The sequence below is a fragment of the Apteryx rowi genome, unplaced genomic scaffold, assembly GCF_003343035.1.
Source record: "Apteryx rowi isolate R43461 unplaced genomic scaffold, aptRow1 scaffold_648, whole genome shotgun sequence".
Classification (NCBI taxonomy): Eukaryota; Metazoa; Chordata; class Aves; order Apterygiformes; family Apterygidae; genus Apteryx; species Apteryx rowi.
The window spans coordinates 304,649-319,902 of record NW_020450925.1 but is presented as its reverse complement, the minus strand read 5'-3'; the positions used below and the strand labels follow the sequence as shown (position 1 = coordinate 319,902).

General features: G+C 37.1%; 1 protein-coding gene across 1 annotated transcript in view; it reads right to left on the bottom strand.

Annotated features, from left to right (window-relative positions):
- The window catches only part of LOC112975012 (vitellogenin-1-like), a 42,134-nt gene extending 27,772 nt beyond the window's left edge, over window positions 1–14,362 (bottom strand). The window contains exons 1-11 of the mRNA XM_026084599.1: window positions 14,323–14,362; window positions 13,997–14,017; window positions 13,620–13,771; window positions 10,894–11,145; window positions 8,549–8,710; window positions 7,700–7,851; window positions 4,890–5,040; window positions 4,631–4,788; window positions 4,355–4,520; window positions 3,172–3,294; window positions 1,392–1,610 (exon numbers count right to left, since the gene is read on the bottom strand). Of these exons, the coding sequence (XP_025940384.1) occupies window positions 1,392–1,610; window positions 3,172–3,294; window positions 4,355–4,520; window positions 4,631–4,788; window positions 4,890–5,040; window positions 7,700–7,851; window positions 8,549–8,710; window positions 10,894–11,145; window positions 13,620–13,771; window positions 13,997–14,017; window positions 14,323–14,362 (1,596 nt within the window). The remainder of the gene's footprint in view (window positions 1–1,391; window positions 1,611–3,171; window positions 3,295–4,354; window positions 4,521–4,630; window positions 4,789–4,889; window positions 5,041–7,699; window positions 7,852–8,548; window positions 8,711–10,893; window positions 11,146–13,619; window positions 13,772–13,996; window positions 14,018–14,322) is intronic.
- Between the last annotated feature and the right edge of the window lie 892 nt (window positions 14,363–15,254).

The window sequence follows — 15,254 nt, the reverse complement described above, 5'->3', positions numbered from 1 at the left end:
AGCACACATCCATGCTCTCTGATGAAAAGTCTCATCCAATAACTTCAACAAACTTTGGAGACACCCCGGCTGGTGACATTCACTTAACTATGGTGACTATCAAATACCAAGGTAAAAGCAGTGGCAAGGATGCAGTAGCCTCATTCTAAATGTAACTACCTTTTCATATTAGGCAATAAAGGTGACAGACTACGTAGTAAGACTGTTTAATGCAATGTGGGTATGTGGCTAGTCACAAACCAGGGATTAAACTGGTTTTTGGACAATGAAAGACACAGTCACACTCATTAAGAAGCTCCAGATCAATTTCCTCCAGAGCAAATGCATAGAAAATGGATTCTAAACAGGGGTCTGGGTCATATGTGGAAAGCTGGGCCAAAGGGCACTCATGGACACAGCATCATTTTCAAACACCAAATCAACTTTTTTCTTTCCTAGCCAATACCCCAACTCCTACCCTCACTAGTCTCTCCTCCTTCCCTTTTCCACATGTAGTTCTTGCACTTTAGTACACTGTTTCTTTATTCTTTTGCTTAAAAGAATACCCTGGCACACTATTGTCTGTGGATCAATACACGCACTCAAACTGGGAGTTATATGCAAAAAAAAGAATATAATGGAAAAACTGATACAGATTAATAGGAGAATGGCTAAATAAAGCCTTTTATTTTCCTTTTTATGTTAAGAATAGTCTTATATAAAATAAAAAATTTCAATATCAGGAAAAAAACCCTAAAAATGCAAGGTTTCCTTTTAGAAGCAGATTGCTTTCAGGTGAAAATGATAGTAAAGTGATGTCTGTGGTGGATGAGATTATGCCTGTGTAACCACTGTATGCGATATCTAATCATTATCTTGTTCAGGGACAAAAGCCACATTTAGTAAATGTTCTGTTTATGACTTAAACCCACACAATGTCTGTAAATTTGTAATTAGGATGCAAACCTCTAGTATCTATTTGCAATAAGATCTGATCTTGAATTACGATTAGATGTGACACTCAGTATTAAATGTCAATTCTCTGAAAATCTTGTTTTGTGGTTCTCTCACATACCAAAATTGAAGTAGCACTAAACATATTTTGGTCAATAATTCAGCTTTTGGTCTAATGTCCTTGGAAAACAAATGTTTGCAAAGGAAATACTGCTTTGTCTTCAACAACAGGGTAATGAATGTACCCTTTTAATGGCATTTTTGCTGCATTTTGAAATACTAGAGGCTAATGTGAAAAGGAATAAGACATGACCACTTAGGAATGGTTAATTATTGTAAAGAAAACATATTACAGCTATATTCAAAAAACTGCTGCTTCCACCCCCTGCCCCCATCATCAGTTAGGAGCAATACATACAGGTATGGTAAGTGCAAGGGAGACAGCTTTACTTCCTTACCATTTTTGGGTCTCTAATGCCTATGTTTTTCAGTGCCATCACAGCAGTTGCATGAACCCTGAGTGGCAGATCTGAGGCACCAGATGCATATCCCGGCAAAAATTTCTTGATGTGCTTGATGCTGGCTGGATGTCCCACATTCCCAAGGGCTTTCAAGGCCAGGCAAATTTCTTCTGTGTTAGACTTGCTCAATACCTCTCCTGCAAAGCCATGAAGTAGCTGAAAAAAAGAAAACAAATTTTCTGTTCAATTCCACCTCTTATCTATATCCCATCCCCCAGTCTGTGTTTGAGGTTTGACTTTTCTTTGATAGTTTCAGTTTGTTCAATTCACTTATTTTAAATATTTTAAAATTCTTTTTGTTCTCATGAATAGGACATTTTATTCATAGAATGAATATAGCCAAGAAAGCAGCAATGAACAGCTTCTTCATCACTATGCCTTAAAATTATTGACTAAGATTTTTAAAGACAAAAATAATGGTTAGGGCCTAGTCCCCACTGCCTTTCAGCGTGGGTTAGGAATCTGGCAGTAATGCCTTTGGGATATCTCTCCCCACTGTATAAACACAGGTGCAAAAATGCAGATACAGTATAATCCTTCATACCCTTAAATAAGATTCCTGAAGACACAGCTAGTGGTAGTGCCCTTCGCTTCCAGTTGTGACAGCAACTTTTTAGTATGGATTAATAACTGGGAATGAGATCACCAGGTCATTCAACAGCCTTCCTTGTAAGCAACTGGATCACATTTTATTATGTGGCAAGATTAGAAATAGTTGTCTGAAGACTGTGAATATGAGAAAAGAACTAAATCCTAGTAGAAAGCTGCTTTCAATGCTAAACAATGGCTTTACAGAAGAAACACTGAAATGTCACAGAATAATTTCAATATTGTTCCCATGTTCTAAAATATCACATTTGAGATCCATTGATGCTGCAGAAACAGCACTTTTGATATTACTAATCAAACTGAATGGAAACTTGAAATGCATTGAATAACCCGTACAGTCGTTTGCTTTGGTGAAGAATTTTCTGTTCCCTGGCATTGGGCTTCCTATACTTAGTTAGCTCACGATTGTTGGTGGCAACTGTAACACAGGAGATGCACATAGGAACCAGAGGAGGCTGTTTGGGCCTCTTCTGTGTACCACAGGAAAAAAATCATGGCAGGCACACAACTTATTGAGAACTCCCTGCTCCTACTGGAGACGGTGGGTTGACTAGTGTGCAAGCCCAAGAATACCTGGGTTCTCTTTCCATCTCTATTGCTGGCCAGGTGGATGGCCTCTGTAAACAACTACATGCATGTCAGGAATGGAGAAATACTACTTCTGAAATTATTTTGAGGCCTACTGATAAAGAACTGTGCAGAACAGGTGCGTATTACTGTTATTTAAACCTCGTACTGTAAGTAGATGACTGGGTTCTGTTTCTGGCTGACAAACTGATGGGCTACGCAACTTTGGGCAAAAAAGGGGCTTTTGTATCACTTAGGTTACATATCTGTTAAGTGCCTATATTTAGAAGTGTTTCAGAGCAGTGCTGTGGAACTTCGTTAATAATTGGCAATAAAGCACTCAGAAATACTCAGATAGAAAGTGCCATGAATTACATGCTTCTTCCTTTCACTCTCTCTTCTGTGTTAATCTAAAGATAAAAATGCTGTATTTAACCGACTGGGGTTCCTGTCCCCAAAGGGAAAGTGAAACGCAGATCTCTGAATAGTGAAGACAAAACTCTAGGCTTAACTTTTAAAAGATAAATAAAAATCAGGTTACCTGGAGACATTCAGAGCAGGAATCTGATGAAGAGCACTGTTTATGGCACAATGATGCATAGCTAAGATGGCAAACCTTTCCAAGTACAGTACTTGAGCGTGGGCAATGTTTTTTCACAATGAGCTAGGGAGAAAGTAGTTGTTTATTACCACAATTAAYGAAGAAGAAACAATTTAAAAAATACATTTCTGCCAAATGCAAGGCAATACCCAGCTTTCAATATTTTTGTATTGATGGATTTATAGTTAATCGGTGGGTATTACTGTATTTGACAATGCAATCATAATGTAATTCTAAGGAACATCTGGAAGGCAGATCTGCAGCTTTAATAGTGTTCCAGATTTTAATTTTGTATAGGCTATAATCCAAAGGGAGAAAATCACCCAGTTACAGAATGGAAAAGCACACATTATTCAAAAAGCACTCATCATTGTTTTATAATTGCCTGAGCTCTAGGCACAAAAAACTTGTGATACATTCTGAGTGGACTTCAGTACTTTGGGCAGACAGGAATATTTCATATGAATGTGAGAGCTGACAGGAGGCAGCAACCCACCACTTCCTCAAGTGGGAAGCACAGCAGTACAGCGCAGTAACAGCTGAGCTGTGATAGCTTTCACAGAAGGCAAAGCTCTACTCTGAGATTCATGGTCTCTGCCCAAGCTAGGCAGATAGAAGTTCCTGCATCAGAGGGTAGAATTTGACCCTGCAGAAGAGGGTCATTATACTTTCTCCTACATGGGCTCCACATTGGCATAATTCCCTTGATTACAATAGATCTGCTCTGATTTATACCCATTCTGCTAGGTCAATCCAAACCAATATAACAAAAATGTATTTCTTACTCCCTAGTCTTTGCAGAGACTCTCAGTTAGAGATCCGATCTGACGTAACTATAAAGTATACTTGAACAAAGGAAAACTAGAAATCACTGTTTGCAGCAATAACCTCCGACACTGAGGGGTATTTTACTCTTTCTTTTCTCTTTTATGCTGGACTCATTTTTGCCTCTTTGGTTTGCATTCTCCTCCCTTAAGACAGTCAGGAAATAAACTCCTTTTAACCTCACTAGAGGATATAAAACCTTTATGTTTTCAAAGCCTTTGCAATCTTGTCAAAGGAATAAATATGATAGATGCTAAAATTAATAAAGAGCAATTAGATAGTGTTTAAAGAATCCTACTGTGGCTTCCTCCATCACATCACGAGTTGGCACGCTTGAGTGCAGACCGACAAGCAGTGTCTGAGCTGCTTCCCAGTTGGTGAGTTCTTGCCTTTCCATTTTATGCCTTAAGAACCTGAGTGCACGATGAGTGGCAACTGAAGGAACTATATCCAAAAGGTAGCGCCTGTAATGGGAAAGGCAATGATCATTTTCCAGATCTGCATTTGAACACAGTAACGCCAGATCGTCTCCAACAGAAATTTTCAGAAGAATCATCACTATATTTTTTGCTACCTGTATGCTGGCCGACTTGAGAACTGTTTCCATATTGACTCATAATTCTCCTCATTTGCTGCACGGAAAAGGTGCAAAAGCTTGAGGGCTTTTGCAGGTGCATCACTGGGAACCTGTTCATATGTGTTCTCTACTAGGTCTTGCAGGCTTTCTGCTATCTGCAGGAAGATTAAAATACACAAAGTTCACATGTGTTTTTTTCCCCACATGCACTGATTCCAGCCTCCAACAAAGAATCTGTCCAGTGGCTGAAGCTTACCTGGCTTTCCACATTTTTTATTTTGAATAAGTGGACAGGAAGCTGAAGCAATTCACTGCCAAACTGGTACTGAAGTGACCCACGTTTCCAAAATTCTTTTGGTGGGATCTCGGTCATGTGCTTTTGCACATCAGTCAATATAAGTTTCTGCCTGGAATGGAGGAACCGAGGGAGATAACATCACAARGTGCAGGGTAAAAAATAAAGAGAGGATAGCAGTATTTCTGCCTCTCCTCATTGCAATGTAAGTGCAGTTGTTTCAAAAGGGTTTTGTTGTTGAGGGGCAAAGGTATTTACAAATAGATACATTAGGACACAATGCTCAGAGCCTTACTGTGAGAAGGCGTGCACAGGGCTCAAGATCAGAGCTAGCCATTGCCTTCCTCTGGGATTAAGATGGTTTGAGAGCTTAAGGAAGAAGTGGGAGGTGAGAAGTTGTGGCTTAAATAAGATCACAGGAACTGTGCATTGTGTCTTAAGGAGTAAATTAAGGATTAGAGAAAAATAGCTGATGGGAAACTTTTTCAGAAATTATCACTTAATTTCAACCTTTTAAGAAGTACATAAAAGTCCTCAAATGTCTATGCCTCCTGGAAGCTTCAAAAGAAATTGATAATTGTTACATACCATAAGAACAGTTATAGTCTTCTTACTCGAACTATTACAATTCCCTCCCCCTTTTGCCTGGCAAGCTGAATGTCCTGGGGACTACAGAAGATAAAAGGTTCTCATGAAGCTTGAAATTGGATTTCCCAAACAAAGAGGGCCAGATAAATTCAGGATTAGACTTTGGAAAAGTACTCAAGTTTTTGGAAACTTTTCAAACAGCACCAAACCTTCAGCTTTTGTTATTAAGAATAATTCCAATGAGAGACTGTCTTTGTAAACATTTCCTGTGTGTGCTACATTTTCATTTAAAGGGATGCATCCTATCCTGACAATTAGGTTTAAAATAGGTCATTTAGGACACTATAATAAAGTCAGGCATTTGTATTGAGCATCTGAAAACATTCCAAAAGCAATATCACTGTACTGCACAGTATCTCAAAATCTCTGTAGAAAATTGGCATATTTATTTTGGAATCTCTGTGATGATCTTTTGTATCATTTCTATCCACTCCTTCCATACGGATTTCATAGAACTGCTGCAGAAAATATCATAGCACTGCTTTGCAGAGAAGCCACTGGAATTTGAATAGAAATCGCCACAGAATCAACCAAGATTCTTTCTCTCTTCAAATTTTATTCAGTATTATTGGAAGGGCATTTGGGTCAGAATGTATTAATGCTGGGTGCACTTGGACAGATTTAACTCCCCTTTCTAGAACAAAATGAATCTATTATGTCTTCATCTTCAGTGTTTTGGGAAGAGATATATGGGCCTAGAATATGTGGGAAAATGTTATACTCCATACAGAAGAGCAAACGAATACTAAAGATAGCATTAAAATGGTGAAACAATAGCAAAACATTTCTTGGCTTCAAAAGGTGCAGCAAGAGGCTTATGCTGAACAGGACTGAAAATTCAGTTCCAAATGTTTTAAGTCCTTAATGTTAGATTTTCATTTTACAAGGAAAGTGCATTATAAAAATAACTTCTGAAGAGCTGGGTGACATATCCACATCTTTCCACCTATCATACATTTGGCCCCTTCTTCTGGGCAGTGCAAGAGATCCAGAGAAAATGAGGAAGAATAAAGGCACTACCCCTTCTGGGGAGGTCAATACCTGAGGAAGAATAGTAAGGAAGACAGTCCATGCAGGCTTGCAGGAAGAAAGTTTAAATCAGCAAAGGTTCATTGGTTCCAGACCAATGCTCTCTCACAGCAGCCTATAATTTGATAAAGGTACTACAGTTAAATCTATCTTCACCTCGATCGCATGAGATAGTAAAGCTGCTTTCATTTTTTTTTTGTTTAGCCAAACTGAACATATTCATCATATTAATTAAGCAAAAATTACAGCAACTGAGGAGGGAGGTATATCTTCTGTAGTGATCTTTAGACAGAAAGCCTTCTTCTTCAGTAGTGTGTGTACAGTGACCCTGCCTACAGAGTCCATCACTAAAGCAGGTAAGTTAAAAAAAAATTCAATATATGATTTTGATGCAGATGAAAAAAAATTTCAAACTCTGAAAGTCTGAGTTAAAAAGGCTTGAGCTAAAAAGGCTTGAGTTAAGGACAAGCAGGGGGTTCTTTTCTTGGACAATCATGTTCTTGTTTTGCCTAAAACTTGTTTAAGAAATATGCAAAATTTTCTGGGGAAAATCAAATACATTTTACATGTCCTGTGCCCAACCTTTTTGCAATAAAACCCAATTTCCTATCAAGAAACAGTTCTGATGGAAGATTTGCAAGCAGCCCACAATACTTAGGAAGTATGTTGGAATCCAAAGTCATATCTAGGTTTCTTGTGAACTAGTCTCCAGGGTCTCTTACTGCATTATTATTTTCCAGGGAACTCTCTTTCAGTGAGTAACTGTCTTTCAAAGTATTTTACTGCAAATATATTAGTTCACAATTTTTCAGATGGAATTACATTTGTTTTGGCTTTTATGACATAAATCAAATATCCCTGAGAAATAAAACAGTCAAACCCTGCCAAGTTTAGCTAACAAAATTTGGATAGTGAYGTGCATGTTTCAGATTTACAACTAACAGTGAAGGTTGTTTTTATGAACTGTTTGGGGTTTTATGTAATTAAATACTGGCAAACAATAGGTTGTGGAAATAAAGGATTTACTTCAGTTATGGAGTTTGACCAGATTACTGAGATGCTGAGTTGCTGAATTAAAGGCATATGTACAGTACCTTGCTTCTACTATAGCATTTCCTCCCGTTATCTCATTGAAGGGTGCAAACTGGTGGATTTCCTCAACATCAGCTTGTGTAATTACAGCTTCATTACGTGCATATTTAATTTTGTAATTGTAAGTAGCAGTTGCCCGGGAATTCATGTTTCTCTTTATAATGAAAAAAGTGACAAAGAAAATAGGAAGTCATTTAATTTTTAAATTCTGTGACTAGAAGCTATTATATCACCCCCTTCAACCTGCTTATTTTTCAGGGCTGTTTTGTTCATTGTCCACATTAGCAGTTTATGTGAATTCTGCAAGTACACTTTCATGGGAGAGGTCATGTTTTTACTGCTAAGAAGTGTTAGCCTGTTTTTCCCTTCCCCAAATATAAGTCATTGGTTATTCCTTTGAGAAGGTGAACCATTCCCTGAGCAGCAGTATAAGCCACATGATTTCTTATTTTAAAGACAGGAAGCTGAGGTAAACATGGTCTACGCCTACACTTCACATTGCAATATGATGCAGAAATACCTATCTTGACTACCAGAATACCAGGACATCATGGCTAGCTTTTTTACTCTACAGAGGAGATGAATTAACTTATGATGATAATTAATGCTTTTCAAGCTAGCTGGTTTAAGCTGGTTGAGGAATCTCTGTAGTACACGACAGTTTACGCACAGATCAGTGCTGCTCCACAGATAGGATTTTCACATAGAAAGAAACTAGATTACTAGATACAACAGATCTGGCTCTACTTAAAATATGTAACATACATATATATGTTTTATATATAATAATAATAATAATAATAATAATAATAAATATATATATATGTGTAAACATAATCCTTCTAATTTACCTGCTGGCAGGTCCGGCAAGGATGAGTGTATGCTGAACCAGTGACCATTTGAACTCTCTCTTCACAGCTGTTCAAGTCTTTGGATTTGGTCACATATATTAGGTTTGCTCTCTTGTTTTCCTGAATTGTGTAGGTAGTATTACAAATTCCTCCGATGCTGGCCTGGCAAAAATTAGATGGGATCAGAGAATGTTTACCCCTAAGCAGAGCTCCTTGAGTTCCCCATATGAACTTTCCTGCTTAACTCTATAGTTTCAAAATTCCTGTTAGAAGTGCATACTTTTTTAGTCATAGTACTCTCCAGAAGCCAAACCAGGATGACTTTTCTTTCTTTTCTTTCCTACATGCACAGGCAAATGTACAATAAGCCAAATCAGAGTATCACTGAGAGTGCTAAAATTCTCAGTAGCTTCACTGAGACAAGATTTGGAGCCTCAGAAAAGATGGATAGTAATTTCCAGTTAGAACTGTTGATTATGCAATATGATTTGAGGAATATTAATAAAAAGTGCCAAAATAATGTGATCAGTCAGAATAAGATCTCAGTAGCAAAGTATCTGAAGGTTGGAAATGACACTCTGCCCCTAAAATTTGCTTTTATACACAGCTTATAAATGCCTATAGAACAGGCCTTGGAATATCAGGCAATCTATCATAATATGAACAGTAATAGTTAAAAAGAATTTCAGAATAGCAGAATTCTGATTGTGGTTTTTCTTGAGTTTGCAGTTTTAACTCAGATCTTCAATAATATTTCAAGCATATATATTTATAAGAGGTCTTAAATCTTCTCAGCCAGTCAGGAGATTTTGGAAAGGAAAATATTTGATTGCATTTTAGGAGGAAGGGTTATTTTCATGATTCTTTTATTGTTATTGATAACATAGCTGTTCCAGAGAGCAGCTCTGGGCTATGTTAACTCAGCCAAATGGTCATGTGATGGTTTGCAAGGCAAGACATACCCGCTTTAACAGTACTCCTGAAGGCACTGTGGCGTCACTAAGGGCTAGAAGTAAGAATACACACCAAAAGACTTGTACACTGCAAATACAGGTATGGGGCTACTCTGCAGACTGCAGGGTGAGGTAGAGACATTTACACTTTAAACGGGAATGCCCAGCCCACAGGTCTTAGCAGGATAAAGTAGTCTTCTGCTATAGCTGGACTTCTGGTAAGTGCTATTTAGGTTATGGCTTGCTCAGATATCTTACCCTACCCGCTGCAAGCTGTGAAGCAGACTTTCCCAGGTTAATCGCTTAAACCTGTCTGCGGCTCAGATTCACCTTCTGCATTTTGGGACTAATAATGATTATCTTCCTTTATAGAGTGACTTGAGATTGTCAAGCAAGGATGCCAATGCTCATAAATCAGTGGCTGTCTGAGAAAAGCAAAGAAAACTTGGAAAAGATTTTAGGAGGTGAAGTCACATATATTGCTCAGCAATGAGAGCAGGAGATATTGCTAACTGAATTAGAGAGAATGAAGATGTGAAACCAGATTATGAGAAAATAGCGCTGCAAAATATGCGACACCACCCCCCAGGTTTTTATGTGCAACAAGCAGCATGAAAATATTAAATCATGTAGTTCCCTTCTCAGAAATAACTCTATTCATATAAAAATATATTTAAAAAAAATTAAAGTTGCTCCAGTCTGCATTTTCAATAAAAATAACATGAAAGCACAGTAATTTCAAGGTTTTTGCTGATCTCTGAATCAAATGCAGTCTAATCAATGTAAATATGGTTTTGCAAAAGCTAAATACATTGCAATTTCTATGGTGAACAGTAATATCAGATGATTTACCTTGACTAAGATATTAAAACCTGAAAAACAGCGGAAATTCCAATAGAACAACTGCAGCTGTCAAAGCTGTTACAATAATATCATGGCACGTATACTATTTTCCTCCTAAAAGAGGAGCTAGAAGAGATTAAAGATTGGTAAAAAAGTGAAATTGGTGTTATTTTAGCTTTAATCTTATGTTGCACATTTAAGCTTGTTTTAACACAGTATTCAAATTTTATATAGGCTTCTGCTTTCATATGAGCTTACTTTTACTAGAATCACAAGCCAGATTTTCTAAAAGTCTAAACGCTGCAAATGCACTTTCTGAAATAATTTGATCAACTAGATTAAAAATCTACTTATTTGATTGTCCTGTTTAGCTACAGCTCAATCAAACGTTGTTCCATAAGAATAACTTAATGATGATCTCCCAAGCTTAAGTGTTTCCTTTTACTGAAGATTATGTCAACAATGAATCCAGAAAATGTAGTAAAAGAATCAGAAGAGAGGGCTTATTTAGTGACAAAGCAACCATAATGGGCAAGATGAAATGCTCACCTCCTGTAAGCTGTATGAGTTCTGCATCTTCTTTACATTCACCTCCAGCATATTCAAAACCCCTCTAATGAAGTTAAGACCATCATCTGAGAAAGACTCAGAAGCCATAAGGTTTCCAGTATGGCCACTGTTATACTCAAATTTGATGGCATTTCTCAGTTGTCCTGTTAGTGCCTGAGTCAGTTTGAGTGACCGAGAGAATGAGCTTGTAGGCCAGATACCATTGTATTCTGCTGCTTCGATTGAGTGAATCTAGAATAGAGAGGGAATATAATTCCTCTTTATTTTTTTCTACTAACTTTTTTTCAATGCATATAAATAAACAGTGCAAATATCATCCTAGAGTCCTACTCCCTTCAAAAATATAATTTTAAATAACATAAAGCCTCTTTAACGATACAACTTAACTTTAAGTCTACATTTAACACAGCTACTACCAAAATACATGTTTATATATATATATATATGGAGAGAAATGCAAATGACTGTGATATTTCCAAGTCACTGTACTTTGTTCTATTTCACAGATAATCCATATTGACAAAGGTTGACTTGCATGAAAAAATGAGCCGGAGAAGAGCTGCATGAAGCAGGTTGCTTCCATCCAAAAGCAGGATGGAAGATCTGCAGGAAATTGCAGGAGAAAGTTAATGTTGCATAAAGCATCATTAACTCCTGTTGTGAACTCTGTCATCTCCCTCACTGGGGTCACAGAGCACAGGCAGGAGTCAGAAACTAATAACAACATGGCTGCTGGGCCAGCCAGATAGTCATAATTAGTGGAGCACTGGAGAGGAGGTTGCAAAAACTGTCCTTCCCTACATATTTTTCTGTGGAGTGTCGAAGCCAAAGGCTCAGGCTAACTGGTACCAGCCCTATTCTGCACTTTGTCTTCTAGCCTTAACCTGGGCCAAGTCTAAGAGAGTAGAAAGTTATGCTAAACTATGTATAACTTGAACTATTTCTACCCCACGAGAATGGGGCATGTTTAGCTTAGTTTCTTAGAGGATCCTCCCCCCTTATATATTTTGAGAATTTAGAGAGACTTTTTTGTGACACCTTAGGCTGGCAATGTGATGCGAAACTCAGATCAATTTCCCCCAAAGCCACACAAACTAAATCCTCATACAGCAAATCGCTGGAAACTGCACTTTCATATTTATTTTTGTTATTTTTCGTGGAGATCACTGCCAACCCCAGTAAGTGAAGTTTAYGGAGGAAGCAGTTACAGAGCAAGTCCCTCATGCTGCCTCTTAGACATGCTTCTGGCATATCATATACGGGCAGGCTGAGGACTGTGCTGCAGGGTCACTTCCACTAGTTTTCCCCAGCCCTCAGGGCCCAGTCAGTACCTACACTGCCTGCTAAGGCTTTGAACACAGCAGGCGATTCTTACTTGTGGGTTTGTGATGAAAAAATTGTCAGCTGGAAACCACCCAGGGACCAGGGCTTTTTACTTGGGCTGAATGTGAACTAGTAGCCTAAAGATGAAAGATTAATTCCCTGAACAATCCCTCCGAACTGTCTAATTTAAATATAACAGCAGCAAAATAAACTTTTCGTAGTGCAGAAGGGAATAAATGTATCATTACCTTTCACTTAGAACTTGCCCAAAATCTTGTGACTTTTTTTCTTTTCTCTTCTTTTTCTTGCAAGAAAATGTTTATTTTTCAAACTGAAACTTTTCCCCAAATGCACTAGAGCAGGTGAAACAGTATTGGAAGGTTTTAGGGAACCGGAGGCAATTTTTGGTGAAGACGTACCCCATCATACCAAGAACTGTTTCCCCACGACTGGTGGGGCACAGACAAGACCTGATTCTGCCTCCTCTCTGCCAGGGAAGCCTTCTACTCACCAGTACTGACGTGTGGCTTCTATTTCCTTGGGTTTTGCAAAAAAATCCAGCCACTTGCAAAGGTCATGGAAAAGCAATGTTTCCTGTCTAGATCTATTATAACTTGAACTTACAAAAATACCTAGTAACAGAGGCTAGTTCAGGCTTGAAGGCGACAGCATTTACAGGCATTTATCAGACAGTCACCAGTTTTTTTTTCATCTGCAGTTTTCAATTTGCCAAATAAAAGCTTTTAAAAAGACCATTTTTCTTCCACATATACAGAAGACTAAGCAGAGTTTTTGCAAAGCAATTGAGGGGTATGTTTCAATAYATTCATTAGAAGCACGTAAAGGCTTCTGTTAAAGGCAGAAGTGTTTTTCACATAATCAGAACTCTTAGTAATTACTCAGCATGCAGTAAAAATATACAATTGAGGATGACAAAGGATGTCATTTGGGACCCTGCAGCAAAAGAAGCAACCAGAAGACATTAATTATGCTAAATATTGAATCACATCCAACTACTGTCGCATGTTTTATTGCTTTTCATTTTCTGCTTACGAAATCAGTTGATTAAATAATCCTAGGTTGTACAGTTTGGAACAACTGGATTGATCCAGTAATAAATTATTGTTCATTTCAAATTACATTCCATTGTCTCCCTGACCACAAAGCAGAAGAAATCCTTCAAGCCGAAGGTTGGCTTGAGCTGAGAATTACCTGGCAAAGTGCAAATAGAATTTAGGGCACTGCATAAAAATAATAGTGTTAGTTACAGTCTGCCTGAGTAAGCACAACATATGATGAAACTTAATTACTTCCCAAAAGCTTAAAAAAAAAGTCAAGTATGAAGGTAATTTTTACCTTTCAAATTGGATACATTTTCTTACCCTAATAAGACAAAGTTTTGGCCCAATACCACTAATTTCCACTTTACTTCTTATTCTTATTCCAGCTCTTGCAAGTCCTTTCTCTGGAAGTCCACTGAGAAGTACACTTTCATAATCATACGTATAAGCCTTGTTTTCACTGAAATCAGGTTCTGCAAAGAAATAGTTCCCACAAAATATTATAGAGACTGTATGGAATATATTAAAGTACCCCTATCAGAATGTATGAAACAGAAAAGATGAATTTTTTTCATTTTTATATTGCATCTGAAGAAAATTAGCAGTTTTAAAATCATATTAAACATTGATATACTTTTCAGATTCTATTCTGAATTTCACTCATTATAATTATATTAGCTGATAGGAAAATTACTTACGATAATTAAGATGTTGGCTCCCTGAAAGAGAAAAAAAAAGAGAGTAAGGAAATGACAAAGCAGAAATAACCCAAAATGTTCATATATTTTAGTATGAAAAGCTACATCTCAGCTTGTACATATGGCATAACTCTTTCCAATTAACTTTCTTTCTAATTCAGTGTATAGGTAAAAGTCTCTTTTTTTCCTACAACAAAAAATTTGTCATAAATTGGATTTTTCTATAAAACTTCAAAGCTTGTATTTATTAATGAATCACATTTAGATTCTGAAACCTTTTCCTGACTCTCTTATTTTAAATCCATCAAAGCAGATAAGTTACTTACCTACAAGGGTTAAAACCAGGGCTAAAATCAACTCCCTCATGGTGGGGATAAAGCAAAGGTGAACATGTTGGGTCCTCTTTTATAAAGGCATATGTTATCACATGTTTCTTTTGGCATGTTGGTTTGACAAATAAGCGTATTTTAGAATGTGTACTGATCAATCAAAGAATAAACATTTCTGAGAGCATGAACGCTGACAACTTAAAACCACTTCATGATGCCAACTAATTTTACTCCGTATGTGAAAGAGAGGATTTATTTTTGAAATATCTTGCTTTCTATTTTTTTAGTTCCTGCACATTGCAGTTATACAGTAAAACAATAATTTAAAAGATTTTTTTAAATCAAAATAGTTCCTCAATCATAACTAAAATAATTTGGCCAATCATATCTCCAATTATATTTTGATGTCCTGTTGAATTACTCTTGCTGAGGATCCCAGCTTTGGATACACATCTTAATCCTTCAAGAAGGAAACCTACTTTTAGAGGAAAACTTGTGACTGATTTTATAGTATTATGACTGAGATACCTTTAAGCTCATAGTCATGCAATGAGAACTATCTTTACATTGTATCTATCATGGCTTTCTGTGCAAGCGTATCTTGTTACCTTCACCTGGGAAGAATCTTCTCAGTATGCCCTTCACATTAGGTTCGGGCTAATAATCAAGGTTTATACTATAAAAACAAGAAGAAAATTAATTTATTTGCTTATGAAACAATTCTAATAAAAAACAATACTTATGTTTCCAAAAGCACCTCTGTGAGTCAGGAGGGTCAGGTTCTCAAGGGGTTTTGGATGCAGAGATACTTGGGAAAATGTATCTAAAATTTCCTCCTTGTAACAACATTTAAATCAATTCTTAGCAAAAGTATACATTTAGTCATGAGTGAGTTTGCTCCCTAAGCTCAGTTATACATACTTTTGGAA